This window comes from Sarcophilus harrisii, chromosome 3 (assembly GCF_902635505.1).
Source record: "Sarcophilus harrisii chromosome 3, mSarHar1.11, whole genome shotgun sequence".
NCBI lineage: Eukaryota > Metazoa > Chordata > Mammalia > Dasyuromorphia > Dasyuridae > Sarcophilus > Sarcophilus harrisii.
In genome coordinates this window covers 239,104,511-239,127,119 of record NC_045428.1, presented here as the reverse complement: position 1 = coordinate 239,127,119, position 22,609 = coordinate 239,104,511, and the positions used below count along the sequence as shown (strand labels likewise).

The 22,609-nt window shown below is 33.4% G+C and overlaps 1 protein-coding gene across 4 annotated transcripts in view; it reads right to left on the bottom strand.

Annotated features, from left to right (window-relative positions):
- Positions 1-22,609, bottom strand: part of TTC3 (tetratricopeptide repeat domain 3) — a 170,764-nt gene that overhangs the window by 121,970 nt on the left and 26,185 nt on the right. For all 4 annotated transcript variants that reach the window (XM_031959270.1, XM_031959268.1, XM_031959271.1 and 1 more), the window contains exons 6-8: positions 12,478-12,531; positions 10,868-10,988; positions 5,234-5,319 (exon numbers count right to left, since the gene is read on the bottom strand). In XM_031959270.1, the coding sequence (XP_031815130.1) occupies positions 5,234-5,319; positions 10,868-10,988; positions 12,478-12,531 (261 nt within the window). The remainder of the gene's footprint in view (positions 1-5,233; positions 5,320-10,867; positions 10,989-12,477; positions 12,532-22,609) is intronic.

The window sequence follows — 22,609 nt, the reverse complement described above, 5'->3', positions numbered from 1 at the left end:
CTTGGAGGTAATGGAAGCCACTGGAACTTTTTTTTTTTTTGGGGGGGGGGAGAGGGGAACATTAAGAACTTTCCTAAATAGGAAGATCACATTTGGCAGAGAAATGGAATATAGACAGGAAAGAGGAGAGACAAGGCAGGAAGACCAAACAGAAGTAATACACTAGATTGGGGACTGTATAAGATCAAGAAACTTCTATGAGATGTTGTGAAGAAAGAAATTACAACATTTTATAACATTTTGCCTATGTGGGACAGATACTTGAAGAGTAGAGGATGAAAATGAACCTCTGAGACAAGCTGGACTTTCTTTTGAATATACTGAGTTTGACATCCATATCCCAGTTTGAGATTTCAAAAAGGCAGTTAGTGGATGATGTAAAACTGAAGGCCAAGAGAAAGATTAATTAAATCAATGGGAGCCAATAAGATTACCAAATAAAACAGCATGGAGTAAAAAGAGAAGGCAGCCACTATAGAAGTCTGTAGGAAACCCACAGTAATTAGGCAAGACTTGAATGAAGAACTATCAAAGGAGACAAGAAAGAGAACCAGGAGACGGCAATGATATAAAAATTTAGAGGAGAGAGTATTAAAAAGACTGACCAAGATAGAAGAGAAGGTAAGAAAGATGAAGATTGACCAAAGTCCATTATATTTGGCAATTAAAAGATCATTAGTAACTTTGGAGAGGGTAGTTTTAATTGAATAATGAGGTCAGAAGCCAGACTACATAAGGTTTAAAAGTTACTATTATTATTTTGGTTTAAAAGTTAATGAAATAGAAGCTGAGGCATCACGTATAGATGCCTCACTTAGAGTCTCCAAGAAAGGGGGGAGATGAGAGATGCTATATTGTAAGGATGGTTTAAGGATAAGTAAGTCACGGACATGTTTGCAGGAAGGGAAAGAGTCAAAAACTAGAGACAGACTGAAAGTAAGTGAGAGAGTGAGGCTGAGTCACTCTAGGCAGGTAAGTACAACCACAGAGGCAGAGGCCTAGGGGGCTATAGCCATTCGCAGGCTCAGTTCCAGGGCAGAGAGGGAATATGAGGTTTGCAGCAACTGAGCAGGGAGTGCAATGTTTGTGTGACAGGGTACTAGAGGCCCTCCTTGTGGCTCAGGACCAAAGAGGAGTACCCGAGGTCACTCACAGACCAAAATGCAAGCTAGAGGAGCAGGGACTGCATCCGGCCTTGTAGTATAGAATTATAGAATACTAGAAGAATCGAAATGACAAAGGTTCCCATAAGAGCTCAGAAAACAGAAGAAAAACCTCCCGAAACCTGAATTAACTTATACCCTCAAGACTAGATCCCAACTCTAACAGCCAAAGAATAGGCTATTAAAAAAATAAGTAAATAAAAGAGAAAAACCACTGCCATAGATAGTTACTATGGTGATAGAGAAGTTTAGGGCTTAAATCTGAAGGCAGTGATGTCAAAATAGATACTTCAAAGAAATATGTAAAATGGTCACAATTCCAAAAAGAATTCATAGAAGAGCTTAGAAAGGACTTTATAAATCAAGTAAGAGAGATTGAGAAAAAATTAGGAAAAAAACAATAAGAGAAAAAAATTATGAAAAGAAAGTCAATTGGAAAAAAAGATCCAAAAAAAATTATAGCAGAAAATAATTCCTTAAAAATTCAAATTTAAAAAGAAGAATATAATGACTTCATAAGACATTAAGAAATAATAAAAAAAAAGGCTAGATATTATACTTTAAGAAACAAAATTGCCCTTAACTATTTATTAGAACTATAAGATAAAATAGAAATTGAAAAAATCTACCAACCAACACTGAAAGAGATCCCAAGGTGAAACTCACAAGAATATTATAGCTAAGTTTCAAAGCTCCTAAAGAAAGGAGAAAATATTACAAGGAACTAGAAAAAAACAATTTAAATTGTATGGAGCTAGTCAGGATAATACAAGATTTAGGAGCTTCTACATTGAAAGACCAAAAATATGGAATATAATATTCAAAGAGAAAAGAAACAGTGAAATTCAATTATGTTAAAAAAAAAAAAAAGTACCATAGATAATAAGTAATATCAAAACTAAACTATATATACCAAATGCTATAGCACCCAAATTTTTAAAGGGAATGACAAAAATGAACAACATAAGAAAATCTATGGGATACAGCAAAGTAGTAATCAAAGAAAACTTTTTATCTCTAAATGCTTATATCAATAAAATCAACTTCGGATCAATGAATTGGGTATGCAATTTTAAAAAGTAGAAAGAAAAAATTTAAAATCCTCCATTAAACACCTATTCAGAAATCCTAAAAGTTAAAAGTAAAATTATAAAAACAATAAAATCAATAAATGTTAACATGACAAAAGAGAACACCAAGACACTAGTTCCAAAAATTAAAAGGGTGAATATACATTTAATAAAGATGAAATCAAAGCAATTATTAGGAGTTATTTTGTTCAATTATGTGTCAATTTAACATATATATAAATATCTAATCAAGGATCTCATATATTTATAAGAAAGTAAAAATTCAAGATGTATATTCATGTTATGTTCCTTCTAAATAGCCTATTTATTTTTGAATATGTCTTGTATTTGGTCTTGCAGGAAGAGAAAGGAACTAACAACAGTACTGACTCTCAAAAAAGAGAATTACTGACACATGCCAAAACAGGAGAAAAGGAATTCTGAAAAAAGAAATGAGATAATTTTAAGAGCAACATATTCAAAGACTAATTACAAGGGACTTAATAAAGTCACACAGTTTACTTTTTTATATGCGGAAATGCAAGCCACAGGTCTAAGATTGTTATTAATAATTGGGTAGTTCCAAAGAAAGACCGGGGTAGAGTGGAGTATGATATAATTTTAAAAAAGCAAAACTGCATAGGAAAAGGTAAAAAGTTATTATCTCATACAAATAAGGTATGAGAGAAAGAATGATGTAGAAGAATTAGATGAAGGGAGGAAGACTGCTAGTTATGGAATTCTACTCTCATTGGGAATGGGTTAAAGAGGTAACAACACACACACACACACACACATACACACACATACATACACACAAGTATAAAAAATTCAGAAAGAAATAAGAAGGTAAGGGAATAGGGAAGGGGGAGAGAATAAAGGGAGGATTATTAGAGAATCTTACATCAGATCTGAGTTAAAAGACAGAATTACAACATATACATTGAGAGTGGAATAAAAGTCTTCTAAATATATAAAGAATTAAGAGATTGTGGGAATAGAATGAGAGTGGGGTATAGGAAGGAGAGTGTGTAGATTAACAGGAATGGGGTTCAAAGAGGGAATAAATATTTGGAAGGTTATAAAAATCATCTAAATTCAGATAGAAACAAGAGAACAAGGGGATAAGGTTGGAAAGGGGTAGGTTAAATAATAGGAGAGGCAACATAGTGGATAGAAGTAAAGTAGGGGAGTCAGGAAGGATAAGAATAGAGTGAAGGATCAGGAGGGATAGGAATAGCATGAGGATAGTGAAGAAAATAAACAACAAATAATTATAGCTCAGAATGTAAACTGGATGAATTCACCCATAAAAATGAAACATTAAAATTCTGAATTCAACAATATAGTGGTTTCAGGAAAGATTATAAAAATGAGAGATATACACAAATATAAAGATCAAGAGTATAATTTATTATACTAAAAAAGCAGGGGCAGTAATCATAATGTCAAAGTTAATCAATATTGTCTTAGGTTATTTAAAATAACTATACAGTGATAAGGATGGAATATTGCTGTGGTATAAAAAATGATAAACTAGTATATTTAGAATAAAAGTGAAAACTTGGACTTATAAAGGAAAATGCTATGTCCACCTTCAGTGAAAAAGAGGACAAGTAAAAATAAGCACAGTTTTACATATATGAATATATATGCATATAAGTATGATTATTGATATTTATGCATATATGTGTACATAGGGGTAATGTGTATGAGTGTGTATTGCACTTGTAGTCTGGAGAGAAGGGGAAAAAATAAAGTAAGCATCTGGGATGTTAAGGTGGGTAAAGTAGAAAACATCTTTGATTCTTATTTAAAGACTCAAACTGAAAGATTGCTTGAGCTTGAGAGCTGAGTCACCATTGGGCTAAAATTGATGAGATCTTTATTGTCAATAATCAGCTGATTAGTCCTGCACCCCAACAATAGAGGGACCATTACCAAGATGCCTAATGAACACTGTTCCAGATCAGGAAGGGTACAGATCAAAACTTCTAATCTGCTTGCTATTGCACTTACAGGCTGATGACACAAGATCCAATCTCAATAGACAGAAAAACAGAGAAAGATAAAAGTATTGAGACTTTCCCACAGTCATCTCAAACCCAACATATCTAAAACAGAACTAATTTTTTCCCTCAAATCTACCCCATTCCAACTTCCCCCACTTCTGTCAAGGGAATGTCAAACCTAGGGTTTTTAGCTCAACCAGATTATAATGCAATTGGGAAACGTTTAGCAAAATACATAAAAATACAGTACAACATAGAAGATATTAATTTGTGGTTTTCCAAGTCAATATGAGGACCAGTTTGGATGAGTTTGACTGAACTAGGACACAACAAATTCCACATACCCAATTAGTTGCCAAATCTTGTATTTACCTCTCCCAGCATCATTAGATATATTTTCTTTTCACTTATAATCAACAGTGTAAATTAAGGCTCCTTAACAGAATTGACCTGAACTTTTGCAATACTCTCTTCTACTGAAGTCCAGTGACTCCCTACTACCTCTAAAATAAAATATAAACTTTTCTGTTTTGTATTTAAGGCTTTTTACAACCTAGCTTCAAACATGTTTTCTACATTTATTATACATTACTCCCCTCCAAATACTTGGTAATACAGGAAAACTGGATTTTGCCAAACAGTTTTTCAAACACAACAATCAGTTCTATGTCCTTGCTTCTGTACTGACTGTTCTTCTAGGCCAGGAATCCATCTTTCTCCTCAACTCTTGATTGTTGGAATCCTGATTTCCCTTCAAAGTTTTCCATGATCCCAAAGTGATTATCCCCAAATCCAAGGTTATCTAGCATCTAGTGTGTGTGTGTGTGTGTGTGTGTGTGTGTGTGTGTGTGTGTATCACTGTAAGGTCCTCAAGGACACAGATTGTCAGATTGTCTTTGTATCCCCAGCACAGCACTTATTGTTTGACTGGGTGTCATATCTTCTACCAAGAAAACTTTAAAGTACAAGAAGTAAATATTATTCCTACCTTTATACAAGCAGCACAATTCTGATATTCAAATTCTTCAACTAAATTACAGTCTTCCAGGACAACTTTGGTTATATGGTACTTGTCTATTTAGAGATTAAAAAACAAACAGACAAAAAAACTTTGTAAAAAAATCAAATGGAAAAAAGGATTGTGAAGATAGAACAAAATTGCTTTCATTGTTAGTAGAAAGTAGAAGATTTCTCTCCTTTTTAACAAAGGAAGCCTAATTACCTAAATCAAAATGGGAAAAAATGAGTGAGTCTGCATTTTAGCAATATTCAAACATTATTTTCAGTTTGACTTCACATAAGTTTAAATAGTATCAAATCACTTTCAAAGCGTAAAATGACAATATCATATACACTGAAAAAAGCTCTTATTGCCATTTTTCTCCTATAAAATGAAACTTTAAAAGTAGATATTAATAACAATTCTTGATCAAAATTAAAACATATAAAAATATCATATAGGTAAAATGTTTTGGTTAACACTCCCAGCAAAAGCCCCAAATTTTTAGTCTGTTTTCTTCACTCAGCATTATACCATCAGAAGTATAATGCATTTTTCCTTCTCTCCAGTAAAGAGAAAATAGTAAGTAAGTCTTGGGTTTACCCTACTATTACTATTGGGGAAATTTTTTTCATAAAGTAAGCTGTCAGACAGTGGACCAACTTTCATTAACAATAAATATGGATTTTGTAGAAGTGTAAACAATAACCTGAGGATTCATTACAAAAATGGATGGATAAGACATATAAAGTGTAATGAGGCCAATATGAAACTCCTCTCAGTCACAGAATTCCATTTACCTTAGGCATCTTATACAACACTCACTTTTACAAAATCATTTAACTGAATTTAATTAAATTAGATCCTTGATAAGGATTGCCCTTTCTCCCATTTAGGTAATAATAATTGTAATAGATTTTATAACGCATCCACTATGTACCAGGTACTATGTTAAATGCTTTTCAAATACTATTTCATTTTATCCTCATGATAACTCTGAGAAATAGGTGCTATTATTTATCCTTACTTTGCAATTGAAGAAACTGAGGAAAAATAACACAACAAGCAAGTGTCCAATTGTGAATTTGAACTCAGATCTTCCTGATTCCAGGTCCAGTGCTCTGTCTTTGCCAACTAACTACTTTAGATAGTTAAGATGAAGAGTTGTGCTTACATGTTTGGCAAGTGAAAAATAAAATGTCAGAAGAAACAAAAGTTCCATCTTCTAAATATACTAATTTATTAAGTGATGCATGTCAATTGTCTAATAAAGCAGGACCAGACCCTTTGATCAAGCTGGGGTCTGGCTTCTAAATACAGGGGTACATAGATTTGCATATGCTAAAACAATTAATTAGATAAGGCCAATTAATTAAAAAGAAACAATACAACAATCTGATTTCTAACTGGAGAAAAAATTAGGGACTTTCCAATTTGGGAGGGAAAGAGTGAACAGGTATTAATTTCCTGAATTCAGAAAAAATGTCCCATTCCCCAAAGTATCTGCAAACAACCAAAAACAGAAATAAACACGTATTTCTATATATACACATAAAATATCATGAAGGTAGAAATATTATAAGCAGTGACACTGAATATTTGGCATGAATGCTACCAAAGAGTTGAGAATGGCATGAAAGTTGTGAACCTGGATGCCTGGATGACTAGGAGAATGGTGGTATGCTAAATAGTAATATGGAGAAGTGGAGGACAATAAGGTTTGGAGGGAAAGATAAGTTCTCTCTTAGACATGTTGAGTGTGAGATGTCTATGGGACATAAAGTCTGAGATGTCCAAAAGGCAGCTGATAAAACAGTTTTGGAGCTCAGGACAGACTAATTATGTTGGTAACAGTTTAAATTGAATTTTGAAATCAGAAGACAGATTGTAGTGTTTAAAAGCAAGTGAGAGAAGAGGGAGTGAGGGAACCTATTGTAGCTGGGTTTCTTGAAGAGTTTAGCCAATAAAGGAAGAAGGGATAAATGGGATGGTTGGAGCAATCAAGGGTTTTTTAAAATGAGGAAGAAATGGGTATATTTATAGACATCAGGAAAATAAACAATAGATAGTAGAGATACTGAAAATATTGAGAATGAGGTTGATACAGGGATCAATCTGTTGTTGAAGATGGGAGGGTTTGAAATCAAGTGTGCATGTTTGAGAAATTGCCTTGACAAAAAAGGGCCACCTCTTTATATGCACAGGAATAAAAGAAGAGAGAGTGTGGAGAGTCATATACTAAAGAACTCTTAGTGAATTACCCTAATTTTTTCAGTGAAGAATGAACCAAGGTCCCAGCTGAGTGGGACAAGGAGGAAAAAATGCTCTGGGGAGCTTGAAAAGGGATAGAAATGTTTGGAATAACTGATGGTAAAGTAGCAAACTGATTAGGGAGGTGTAAAAGTAGGGCTCATAAACTTAGTGTGTGTGTGTGTTTTTTTTTTTTTATCATCGTTCTTGTTTTGCTGAGGCAATTAGGGTTAAGTGACTTGCCCAGGGTCACACAGGTAGGAAGTGTTAAGTGTTTGAGACCAGACTTGAACTCAAGTCTTCCTGACTTCAGAGCTAGTACTCTATCCATTGCACCATCTACCTGTCTCCACTCCATAAACTTACTGTTGACACAATTAACAGTTTCCTGATTTCTACAAGCTTCACCCAGGAACATGTAATTATAATAAAGGAAGTGGATGGTGAGAGTAATCCAAGATTGGGGTTAGGCATAGGATTGGGGAGATAAGAGGATTTGAGTGTAAAAATGAACTAATTAATGAAGGAATCAAAAAACCTTTTTTTTTTTACTGTAACCAATACAGGGATCATCACTACTAGGAAAAAAAAAAGAAGAAGATGGGTTATAGCAAGGATAAAGAATGGAGTTGAGGGTTGTAAAAGAGAAGAAAAGATGAAATGATAAAAAATTATGACCAGCTAAAGGAATTTCAGAGTTCATTAACAAGGAAATATAATACTTGTGCAGGATGGCAAGGTCAAATTTATGATTATTTTTGTATGTAGGTAAAGCAGAATGTTAAGATAATTTAATAGACTAAAAATTTGTAAATTAGGGTATATGAGAGAGTATCAGCATACATGCTAAAGTTTCCTAATTTGAAGGCAAGACTTGTGATAGGTTTTGATTGATGAAGGAAGGATAATGCACTGGGGGAGGGAGGTTGATAGAGCCTCACTAGGGGGTCAAGACACTAGAATCTAAATGGGTAACCAAATTTAAATGGCATGAACCTCAAGAAGGGACTGTTGAATAATATTCATAGAAGAAGATCGAGAGGTGGCAGTGAACAACAAGGAGAACCCTTAAGTCCTCTAAAGCATCAGTATATCAAGGGGTATGGAGAAAAGAGCAATCAGTACTAGGAAAGGAGATGGTCAGGGATGCAGTATCATCACAAGGATGCCAGGTCAAAGTAAGCATCAAAAGACAGAGGAAATAAAAAAGGTTTAATGTGAAAGCAAATTTGTTTATTTAGAAGGCACTCTACAGAGCACAGCAAAAGAATAAATTTGGAGAGGAACATTTTGTTTGAGGAGGCTGGGAATAACAAAGGAATGGACAGTTATCAAGAAATGGGAAACGACATTTGTACATTGCTAGTTTAGAACTCCTGTTATGGGAAATTTGGCAGAATATGCGTTAACTAACCACCTAAGAATGAACCCAGGAAAAATATCTATGGAATACTGAGAAAGAAAGGTCAAAGAAAGATTCAAGGAAAGTCCTCCTTCAAACTCCAGGCAAGTAGCGATGGTGTGACCCATTGAAGACTAAGAGACCCATCTCACAGCAGGCAGAAGCAGATGAAGGGAGCTTATAAACAGGCTAAAAGCAGCAGAGGGCAATAGCTCTTGTGCAGGGATGGCTTATAAAGGAACAGAAGGAGACCCCCGCTGATTCCAGACTATGACCAAAGGGCAATAAAATTTATATGAACTGATGCTGAGTGAAGTGAACAGAACCAAGAGAACATTGTACATTGTAAGGACAAGATAAGGCAACGATCATTAAATGGACTTGGCTCTTCTCAACAATGCAGTGATTCAAGGCAAATTCAACAGACTTAGGATGGAAAATGACACCTGCATCTAGAGAACTATAGGGACTGAATGTGGATCAAAGCATAATATTTTCAACTTTTTTGGTTTGTTTTTGTGTGGATTTTTTCCCTCAATCTGATTTTTCTCATACACATGACAAATATGGAAATATGTTTAAAAGAATTGTAAACAATTCCGATAGACTTGTGATAGACATCTGCATCCAGAAAGAGGACCACAGGGACTGAATGTGGATCACAACATAGCATTTTCACCTTTTTTTTTTGTTCTTGGCTTGCTTATTTTTTTCCTTTTTTTTTTCTTTTTTGATCTGATTTTTTTTTTTATGCAGCAAGATGAATGTGGAAATATGTTGAAAAGAATTGCACATGTTTAACCTATACTGGATTACTTGCTATCTAAGGGAGGGGGAGAAAGGGAAGAGGAGAAAAATTTGGAACACAAGAATTTACAAGGGTGAATATTAAAAACTATCTTTGCATGTATTATGAAAATAAAAAGCTATTATTAAAAAAATTTTTAAATCTATCTAGAGAAAAATATTTGGAACACAAAGTCTTCCAAAAATGAATGTTGAAAGCTATCTTTACATGTATTTGGAAAAATAAAATATTACTGAAAAATTTTTTTAATTGACTATTACTGTATATATGTTAAAAGATATAATTTTATATAGGATATGCCCAGTGGTGTGCTAGTAAATATTTAACAATTAGAACTCTTGGGGGAAGGATTTATATACCACATATTTTAAGTTTAATCAGCATTATTAACATTTTCTCCATTATTTTCCTCAGCTGAGACAATTAACAAAATAATAAAACAAGCCCTGATTTGTGACATTTGCCAATTTCTGAGAAATGAATGCTCACTGAAAATTTGAAAATATAACTGACTCTCAAAAGCTAGAGATAGCTCCATCAAATCTCTAGATTTGAGTGATATGGAAAATATCATTTATGAAAATACTAGTTTCTTCATAGAAAACATTTTTGGTTTGTGAAACTTATTGACTTGTTTTTATGTTGGCATTCCTTTTTTTTTCTATGTGAAAGATTTATTCATTCCAGTTTCTGCTTCTTTTTTTCAAATCAATTATCACATACAAAATAGTTCACGAATCATATTTGGTAGAATTAGAAAAAAATGTGCACTCAGAAATTAAGAAAATAAATACAGAATAATAAACACTGAGAGGCAACTAGGTGGTGTAGTGGATAGCGCACTAGTCCTGAAGTCAAGAGGACCTGAGTTCAAACCAGACTTCAGATAATTAACACTTCTTAGCTGTGTGACCCTGGCAGGCAAGTCACTTAACCCCGATTGCCTCGGGGGAAAAAAAAATAATAATAAACACTGGAAGAGGAAAATATAAACCAAAAATAAAATCAGTCACATACAGTCACTCTCATAAACTGGGAAAAAACAAATCACCAAAATCTTATAAGGTATGAATAATGAATGAGTACTGAAAAAAGAACTAAAAACAGACAAACATTCTCCCTCCAAAACTACTAAAAGTAAGTTTGAAATATATATACTTACATTCAGTAAAGAAAATACTTAGCATAGGCCAACAATTTTCAGCTCTTTCCAATTTACGCAAAACTCTGAATTCCCCTGTATATTTCACCCAGTTGAAAGCCTCCTCAATTGCCAAGATTTTCTGTTATAAATATAAGGAAAAATTTTTTTAAATAAATCTCTCCACTATCAGGTGAGTTAACTAATCCATTAAATATCAAGCATTTATTAAGCACTTACTATGTACTAAGAATTGTGCTAAATTCTAGGAAAACAAAAAAATAAAAAAGGGGAAATTGTCTCAACCATCAAAGACATTATCTAATAGGGGAGGATAGCACAGATAACAGATATGAACCTAGATATGACTATATCCAAAATACAAACAAAGCAGAAAGAAGCTAACTTTAGAAACTTTAGAAAAGAAAGTTACCCTAGAAACTACAGTAACCAAGATGAAGAATGACATTTTAATATTTTCCTATATAGCCCATTGTCATCCATTTAGTCAATGTTTATTAAGTACCACACCAATGAAGTGAACTGTGATTTTATTTTAAACCATGTTTCTTTGACACCAAGGCCATAAAAATTATTTACCATGTGCACAGACACACATTATATCAGGAGCTACCAAGCCCAGTCATATATATTACAAGAATAGACAAATAGGTAATAAGCCTTCGTCCTGGTCCATGCTTTTAAAATTCAAAATGTAATGACAAAAGCCAAGCCACACTTGGTATTTGTGGTCGGATACCTGGATTGGTTAGGTGACTAGGCTACTATGGTCATGGATAAAGGATGAACAAGGACTTTATATCATTTGAATCTTACAACAATCCATTAGGGTAAATGTAGTCATTAATCCCATTTTACAGATGAAAAAACTAAAGCACCAAAAAGTTACTGAAGTTTTCCACAGTGGTGCAGTATCAGCCCTTGATGGTTTAGGGTCTAGCACTCTGTCCACTGCCCTCAATAAGCAAAAGTAAAGGAAATCAGGTCAAACATCAAGCACTTCTAAGATTGGCCTGAATATCTGACAGCAAAAAGATCCTTGGAACCAAGAAAATGTAAACCAAAAGAAATTCTGATATTGCTCTATGCAAATGGATGTGGCTTTTATGTATCTAAAAGTATTTATCAGTGAAGAATTTAAGAATTTTTTTCAGGGAGGAATAATCAAATTCCCATAAGTACATTCAACAACCAATAAATATTTTTGTGTTTTCAGCTTTTTATTTCATCATTTGTCAGAATTAAAAATTTCTTAGATGTCTGTCCATTTTTTACATGCTGATTTATTAACTATAAAAAAAATCAACTATAAATTATCAAAGAAAAACTACTAACTGTTCTATTTTTATCGGTTTAATGTTACTGAAAAAACAAACTTTACAACAAACTTCTACTTTATTTGATGAAAAAAAAAATACTGTTGAAAGTAAATTTCCCCTATTATCTCCCAAGAAATTAAAAAGGCTTATCCAAAGATTCGTTTCCCTCATTCAAATACACTTTCCTGAAATGGGGAGGGTGATTCTTTTTTTAATAAATCACTGTTCATGGAGAGAATAGTATTGTAATAAAGAAAGAGGCAGATACATGATATAAGGTTTAACACTTACATTTTCTATTTTATAACCAATTCTCAATATACCACCAATAAAAAATTGATCATCCTGCAAAATAAAAAAAAATTTTAGAACCATAAGCAATTTTTCTATAAGTAAATATTATTTTTATTTTCTAAAGAAAAAAAACATTTTTCATTAAGCTAGTAATCATATAAAATCTTCAATAAAAAGTACAATTATTGGTAAATATGTAAATCACTTTCATGTAGAAGGAACCACAAAATTATAATTTAGAATTTATCTTAAAATGTTTTAATGCCAAAATCAATAAATTACAACAGAAAAAGTATTTTTTTAAGTGAGTACTTTTTCTTAATTTTTCACCAAGATTACAGAAAATTATTCCCTGAAATTTACCATCTCCTGGATTTTTTTTAAGCCTACCTTGGCTATGATCAGAGAAATGCAAATTAAAACAACTCTGAGATACCACTACGCACCTATCAGATTGGCTAAGATGACAGGAAAAAGATAGTGATGAATGTTGTAGGGGATGTATGGAAACACTGATGTATTGTTAGTGGAGCTGTGAATGGATCCAAACATTCTGGAGAGCAACTTGGAACTATGCTCAAAAAGTTATCAAACTGTGTATACCCTTCAATCCAGATTTCTACTGGGTTTAAATCCTAAAGAAATGTTAAAGGAGGGAAAGGGACCCACATGTGCAAAAATGTGTGTGGCAGTCCTTTTTGTAGTGGCTAGAAACTGGAAATTGAATGGATGCCTATCAATTGGATAAGGCTGAGTAAATTGTGGTATATGAATGATATGGAGTATTATTGATCAACAATGAGAGGATACAAAATCAGTTCCAACTGATCAGTAATGAACAGAACCAGCGACATCCAGTGAAAGAACACTGGGAAATGAGTGTGGACCACAGCATAGCATTTCTACTCTTTCTGTTATGGTTTGCTTGCAATTTTGTTTTTCTTTCCAGGTTATTTTTACCTTCTTTCTAAATCCGACTTTTCTTGTGTAGCAAGACAACTATGTATACATATATTGGATTTAATATATACTTTAACATATTTAACATGTATAGAACTACCTACCATCTAGGGGAGAGGGTGGAGGGAAGGAAGGGAAAAGTTGGAACAGAAGTTTTTGCAAGGGTCAATGTTGAAAAATTACCCATGCATATGTTTTGTCAACAGAAAGCTATAATAAAAAAAAAAAAAAAAAGAAAGAAAGAAAAGAAAAAGAAAGGAAAAAAAAAAAAAAGACTACCCTGGCTATCTAAAATATTCTAAAGGATGACATTGATGCATTGTTGGTGGAGTTGTGAATGAATCCAACCATTTTGGAGAGTAGTTTCAAACTATGCTCAAAAAGTTATCAAACTGTGCATACCCTTTGATCCAGCAGTGTTACTACTGGGCTTATATCCCAAAGAGATTATAAAGAAGGGAGGGACCTGTATGTGCACGAATGTTTGTGGCAGCCCTTTTTGTAGTGGCTAGAAACTGGAAACTGAATGGATGTCCATCAGTTGGAGAATGGCTGAATAAATTGTGGTATGTGAATATTATGGAACATTATTGTTCGGTAAGAAATGACCAACAGGATGATTTCAGAAAGGCCTGGAGAGACTTACACGAACTGATGCTGAGTGAAATGAGCAGGACCAGGAGATCATTATATACTTCAACAACAATACTAGATGATGACCAGTTCTGATGGACCTGGTCATCCTCAGCAACGAGATCAACCAAATCATTTCCAATGGAGCAGTAATGAACTGAACCAGCTATGGCCAGAGAAAGAACTCTGGGAGATGACTAAAAACCATTACATTGGATTCCCAATCCCTATATTTATGCCCACCTGCATTTTTGATTTCCTTCACAAGCTAATTGTACAATATTTCAGACTCTGATTCTTTTTGTACAGCAAAATAACGTTTTGGTCATGTATACTTATTGTGTATCTAATTTATATTTTAATGTACTTAACATCTACTGGTCATCCTGCCATCTGGGGGAGGGGGTGGGGGGTAAGAGGTGAAAAATTGGAACAAGAGGTTTGGCAATTGTTAATGCTGTAAAGTTACCCATGCATATATATCCTGTAAATAAAAGGCTATTAAATAAAGAAAAAAAAAAAAAAAAAAGAACTATACCATGGAGCTTTCCTAGATTTAAGAAAAAAATTTAAATTGTATCTAAGGCTTTAATTATTGTTAGTCAATTGTTTCAATCATGTCCAACTCTATCCATTGTACCACCTCACTGCACAGGCTTTAATTACATTAATCTACATTAGTAGTGTCAAACTTGGCAGTATCATATTGCTATATTGCCTCAAAAACCACATATTAACATTATATACCTTGTATTGTATTTTTATTTACTTTCTTAAATATTTCCCAATTATATTTTAATGTCACTAATGTTCAGGGTACAATCAGAAGTTTTGATATTTCTGGTCTACACCAAGAATATTTATTTAAAAAATTACTCTGAGGTAGAAAAGATTTTTTTTCAGATAATACACCATAATTTTTTGGAACAAATTCATAAAAACCCTTGCGTCATGGATGTTTATGGGGAAAATATTTCTTTATGGGCAACGCTATTTTATATTCTGTGATCCTCAATCCTCTAGTTTCTCTCCCAAACACCCAGCTTACACTAAATTACAGCCCCAATTCTCAGGATGACAGAAATACAATTATATTTTTATAATACTGAAGGAAAAAGGCTGGATTTGATGACCTCTTGAAACATCTTCTTGCTCTGTGATACATTTGGTATTACTAAGAGACAATGAGTCAGTAAAGTATTATACATATCCAAATATCCTTTTCTTAACATTAACATAATCACAGAATTTTGGAGCTGAAAGAGACCTTAAGCAAAACTTAATCTAATCTCTCATGTTATGAGATGAGGAAACTAAAGCCTCAGAAGTGACATGCTAGACCTTTTCAAGGGCACAAAGATAATTAGTAGCAGGTCTATTTAAAATTACATTACAAATAGAAGCAGTCTCAAAGATAAAAGGAACAAGGTACCTTAGGGAGGAATACTGCCTATTTATGCACCCAAGTATGACAATCAATAAGCATTAATTAAGCAGCTAGATGGCAAAATGGATAAAATGCCAAGTCTGAAGACTTATCATCACAAGTTTAAATCTGATTACAGACACTTACTAGCGGTATGACTCTGGTTAAATCATTTAACACTGTTTGCCTCAGTTTCCTCATCTGTCAAATGAGCTGGAGAAGGAAATGGCAAACTACTCCAGTATTTCCGCCATGAAAACCTCAAATAGGGTCATGAAAAATCAAATACATACTACCTGTAAAACAATGAGACGTGCTAGAAAAAACTATCCTAAAAGGAACTTTATAATTTAGCCAGGAAAAAAATTTACAAATACAGGCATATAGAAAATTGGTGATTTTGAGGAAAGGGAACAAGCAATTGGAACTATCATAAATCAACCCATGATGAATGTATCCTTGGGAAAAAAAAAATAGAGATTTATAGACAGATCAGTAGTGAAAAACATCCACTGCAAAGGCAGAGAGTCAAATGTAAAAAACTCTTAACAGATCATTCAAAAACAGAGAGCATAGAAAGGAATAACATGCAATACAGCTGAAAAGACAGGTAGGCACCAGGTCATAATAGGTTTTAAATAAGAGAAAAATGGATTTATATTTGATCCTCAAATTAACAGGTTAACTAATAGAATCTAATGAATAGTAAAGTGACATAGTCAAATCTGTGTTTTGAGAAATTAATCTGCAGTTGTTTGAAGGATGTATTGGCAAAAGAAATTACTTGGGGCAGAAAAATTAATTAGGAGGCTATTGTAATAATATTGTAGTAATAAAAAAAATGTCTAAGTGAGAATTATGAGGTCCTGGGCCTGATAAACTGTAAGGGAAGTTAAGGAGATGAATGCAAGAGATATTATAGAAATAGAAACAAGATTTGACAGCTAACTGAAAATACAAAGTGAAGAAGAGTGAGAAGTTAAGCATTCTCCTGAGGTTATAAACCCGACAGATTGATAGTGTCCTTATGTGGTATAGGTGAGGATTTGAGGGAAAAGATAATGAATTCTGTTTTGAATCTGAGACATGTTAAATTTTAGATGACTCCAGGACATCTAAATGTCCAGAGGCAGTTGATGATATGCAATGCAATATGGGAGAAAGGTGGGTGGGGGTGAATATAGGTCTAGGAATTATCAGCAAAGAAATAATTATTAAATTCAATTCATTAAATGTGAGTATATGAGGTTAGCATAGGAAAGAAGGGGGAACACATGCTATGTACACTTCTATTTTCTGGGTTTTCTTTTTTTTTATCTTTCCCGGGTTTTTCTCTTTTGCTCTAATTTTTCTAACCCAACATGACTCATAAAGCAATATATATTAAAAAGTAAATAAAATTACTATGAATAAAAAAAAAAAAAAAAAGAAAGAAGGGAAAGTCCAGGATTGAGTCTTGGGGTAGAGCCACAGATTGGGGGTATGGTGAAAGTGATGATCCAACAGAAGAGAAAGTCAAGACAGCAGTGCCATGAAAACTGAGAAAGGTGTGCAGAGGGAATGGGTGACCATTCAACAAGTACTAATCACTTATTATGTATCAAGCACTGTATTATATAATGATTATGTGCATACAATGGATGAAATAATTCTTTGTCAAAAAGACATCAAACAGAGATAAAGAGGTGAAAATTGAGAAAAGGCGTTCAGATAAAAACAATTAATTAAAAGATGCTGAATGTCTTGGGAGAAAACTATTTCAACTGCGTAATGAAGTTGGAAGACACACTGTAGAGGGCTTTTAAAAGTAAGAGGACAAGCCAAGGTAACAAATATAGATAGTTTTTTCATATTTAATTGAGAAAGGGAGGAGAAAGATAAGACAATATCTGGCAGAAAAGTATCTAGTGAGGGTCATGAATGTGAGTAACACACTTGAGTTGAAATTTGAAGAAATCCAGAGAAATCAGAAAAAGTTAAGAGCAGAAAGATGGAAGGGAGACCATTTGAGGAAACCAATGGAAGCAATTAGTTAAAAGGTATGGAGTTCGAAGAGGGAATATTATATATAAAGTACAGAGAAGTCAGTGTCACTGAATATTACAATTTTTGTAGAAGAGTCAAATGTTAAGAAAAATGAAAAGATACAAAGGGGCCAAGTCATAAAAGATTTTTAAATTTTTAAAAATCTTTATTATTATCATAGCTTTTTATTTACAAAACATATGCATGGGTAATTTTTCAACACTGACCCTTGCAAAATGTTCTGTTCCAAATTTTCCTCTACTTCTCCCCACCCCCTGTCCTAGATGGCAGATAGTCCAATACATGTTAAATATGTTAAATTATATGTTAAATCCAAAATATGTATACATATTTATACAATTATCTTGCTGCACAAGAAAAATCAGAACTAGAAATCAAGAAAAAACCCGATTAGGCAAACAAAAATGCAAGCAAACAATAACAGAAAGAGTGGAAATGCTATGCGGTGGTTCACACTCAGTTCCCACAGTCCTCTCTTGGGTGTATATGGCTCTCTTCATCACTGAATAATTGGAACTGGTTTGAGTCATCTCATTATTGAAGAGAGCCACGTCCATCAGAACTGATCATCATATAGTGTTGTTATTGCCATGTATAATGTTCTCCTGGGTTCTGCTCATTTCACTCAGCATCACTTCATGTAAGTCTCTCTAGGCCTCTGTAAAATAATCCTGTGGGTCATTTCTTACAGAACAATAATATTCCATAACATTCATATACCACAATTTACTCAACCATTCTCCAATTGATGGGCATCCATTCAGTTTCCAGTTTTTAGCCACTACAAAGAGGGCTGCCACAAATATTTTTGCACATGTGGGTCCCTTTCTCTCCTTTAAGATCTCTTTAGAATATAAGCCAGTAGTAACATTGCTGGATCAAAGGGTATGTACAGTTTATGGGACATTGATTCATTGTTGGTGGAGTTGTGAACGAATCCAACCATTTTGGAGAGTAGTTTGGAACTATGCTCAAAAAGTTATCAAACTGTGCATACCCTTTGATCCAGCAGTGTTACTACTGGGATTATATCCCAAAGAGATTATAAAGAAGGGAAAGGGACCTGTATGTGCACGAATGTTTGTGGCAGCCCTTTTTGTAGTGGCTAGAAACTGGAAACTGAATGGATGTCCATCAGTTGGAGAATGGCTGAATAAATTGTGGTATATGAAAATTATGGAATATTACTGTTCTGTAAGAAATGACCAACAGGATGATTTCAGAAAGGCCTGGAGAGACTTACACGAACTGATGCTGAGTGAAATGAGCAGGACCAGGAGATCATTATATACTTCAACAACAATACTAGATGATGACCAGTTCTGATGGATCAGGCCATCCTCAGCAACGAGATCAACCAAATCATTTCTAATGGAGCAGTAATGAACTGAACTAGCTATGCCCAGAAAAAGAACTCTGGGAGATGACTAAAAACCATTACATTGAATTCCCAATCCCTATATTTATGCACACCTGCATTTTTGATTTCCTTCACAAGCTAATTGTACAATAATTCAGAGTCTGATTCTTTTTGTACAGCAAAATAATGTTTTGGTCATGTATACTTATTGTGTATCTAAGTTATATTTTAATATATTTAACATCTACTGGTCATCCTGCCATTTAGGGGAGGGGGTGGAGGGGGGGGTAAGAGGTGAAAAATTGGAACAAGAGGTTTGGCAATTGTTAATGCTGTAAAGTTACCCATGTATATATCCTGTAAATTAAAGGCTATTAAATAAAATTTAAAAAAAAAAAAAAAAAAAAAAAAAGGTATGTACAGTTTAATAACTTATTGAGTATAGTTCCAAATTGCTCTCCAGAATGGTTAGATTCATTTACAGTTCCACCAACAATTATCAGTGTCCCAGTTTTCCCACATCCCCTCTAACATTCAGCATTATCTTTTCCTTTTATCCTAGCCAATCTGAGAGGTGTCTAGTAGTATCTCAGAGTTGTCTTAATTTGCATTTCTCAGATCAAGTGATTTGGAGCATTTTCATATGAGTAGTTTCAATTTCTTCATCTGAAAATTGTTCACATCCTTTGAACATTTATCAATTGGAGAATGGCTTGATTTCTTACAAATTTGAGTCAATTCTCTATATAACTTGGAAATGAGGCCTTTATCAGAACCTTTGAGTGTAAAAATGTTTTCCCAGTTTGTTGCTTCCCTTCTTGTCTGCATTAGTTTTGTTTGTATAAAAACTTTTTTTTATTTTTTTATTTCACAGCTTTTTATTTACAAGTTATATGTATAGGTAATTTTACAACATTGACAATTGCCAACCTTTTGTTCCAATTTTCCCCCCTCGTTCCCTCTACCCCCCTCCCCTAGATGGCAGGATGACCAGTAATTGTTAAATATATTAAAGTGTAAATTAGATACACAATAAGTATACATGACCAAACTGTTATTTTGCTGTACAAAAAGAATCAGACTCTGAAATATTGTACAATTAGCCTGTGAAGGAAATCCAAAATGCAGGCAGGTAAAAATATAGGGATTGGGAATTCAATGTAATGGTTCTTAGTCATCTCCCAGAGTTCTTTCTCTGGGCGTAGCTGGTTCAGTTCATTACTGCTCCATTGGAATTGATTTGGTTCATCTCATTGCTGAAGATGGCCAGGTCCATCAGAATTGATCATCATATAGTATTGTTGTTGAAGTATATAAGCATCTCCTGGCCCTGCTCGACAAAAACTTAATATAATCAAAATTATCTATTTTGCGATCAATAATTATCTCTAGTTTTAATTTGATCACAAATTCTTTCCTCCTCTGCAGGTCGGAGAAGTAAACTATCCTATACGCTTCTGATTTATTTATAATCTCATTCTTTCTGTCTAGATCACGAATCCATTTATTTTAGTATACGGTGTTAAATGTGGGTCAATGCCTAGTTTCTGTCATACTAGTTTCCAATTTTCCCAGCAGTTTTTGTCAAACAGTGAATTCTTATCCAAAAGCTGGGGTCTTTGGTTCATCAAATACTAGATTGCTATATTTATTGACTATTTTGTCCTGTGAACCTAACCTATTTCATTGATCAACTAGTCTTGTTTCTTAGCCAGTACCAAATGGTTTTGATGACCTCAGCTTTACAATATAGTTTTAGAGCTGGTACAGCTAGGCCACCTTCATTTGATTTTTTTTTTTAATAGGTCCCTTGAAATTTTTGACCTTTTGTTCTTCCAGGTGAATTTTATTGTTATTTTTTTTCTAGGTCAGTAAAATAGTTTCTTGGGAGTTTGATTGGTATAGCACTAAATAGATTAGTTTTGGTAATATTGTTAATTTTATTATATTTGCTCAACCTATCCAAGAGCGCTTGATATTTTTTCAATTGTTTAGATCTTATTTTATTTGTGTGTAAAGTGTTTGGTAATTTTGCTCACATAGTTCCTGACTTTCCCTTGGCAGATACATTCCCATATATTTTATACTATCAACAATTATTTTAAATGGAATTTCTCCTTGTACCTCTTACAGTTGGATTTGGTTAGTGATGTATAAAAATCCAGATGGATTTATGTGGATTTATTTTGTATCCTGAAACTTTGCTAAAGTTGTAGATAATTTCTAATAGCTTTTTAGTTGATTCTTTGGGCTTCTCTAAGTATACCATTACATCATTTGCAAAGAGTGATTATTTGGTTTCCTCATTACCTACTCTAATTCCTTTAATCTCTTTTTCATCTCTTATTGCCAAACCTAGCATTTCTAATACAATACTGAATAGCAATGGTGATAGTGGACAACCTTGTTTCACCCTGGATCTTACTGGAAATAGTTCCAGTTTATCCCCATTACATATGATGCTTACTGATGATTTAAATAGATGCTACTGACTATTTTAAGGAAAAGTCCATTTATTCCTATACTCTCTAGTGTTTTTATTAGGAATGGGTGTTGAATTTTATCATATGCTTTTTCTGCATCTGTTGAGATAATCATATGGTTTTTGTAAATTTGGTTATTGATATAGTCAATTATTCTAATGGTTTTCCTAATACTGAACCAGCCCTGAATTCTTGATATAAATTCTACTTGATCATGGTGTATTATCTGGGGGATGATTTTCTGTAATCTCTTTGCTAATATTTTATTTAAGATTTTTGCATCAATATTCATTAGGGAGATTGGTTTATAATTTTCTTTCTGTTTTTGTCCTACCTAGTTTAGGTATCAGTACCATGTCTGTGTCATAAAAGGAATTTGGGAGCAGTCCTTCATTCCCTATTTTTTCAAATAATTTATATAGTATTGGAGTTAATTGTTCTTTAAATGTTTGGTAGAATTCACATGTAAATCCATCTGGTCCTGGGGATTGTTTCTTAGGGAGTTGATTAATAGCTTGTTCTATTGCTTTTTCTAAAATGGGACTATTTAAGCAATTTACTTCCTCATCTGTTAATCTGGGCAACCTACATTTTTGTAGGTATTCCTCCGTTTCACTTAGGTTATCAAATTTATTGGCATAAAGTTGGGCAAAGTAACTCCTAAATATTGCTCTAATTTCTTCTTCATTAGTGGAAAGTTCTCCCTTTTAATTTTTAAGACTAACAATTTCATTTTCCTTTTTCTAATCAAATTTACTAAAGATTTATCTATTTTGTTAGTTTTTTTTTTATAAAAACAACTTTTATTTATTAATTCAATAGGTTTTTTCACTTTCAATTTTATTAATCTCTCCTTTTATTTTTAGAATTTCAAGTTTGGTATTTGATTGGGGGTTTTAGCTTCTCTTTTTCTATTTTATGCAAGTAAGCTTCTAGAGATATAATTTTCCTCTTATTACCGCATTGTATGTTGTCTCATTATCGTCATTCTCTTGGATGAAATTATTAATTGTATCTATGATTTGCTGTTACACCCATTCATTCTTTAGGATGAAATTATTTAGTTACCAATTAGCTTTTGGTCTATTTTCCCCTGCCTTTTTATTGAATGTAGTTTTTATTGTATCATATCTGAGGATGCATTTACTATTTCTGCCTTTCTGCATTTGATTTTGAGGTCTTTATGGTCAATAATATATGGTCACTTTTTGTATAGGTTCC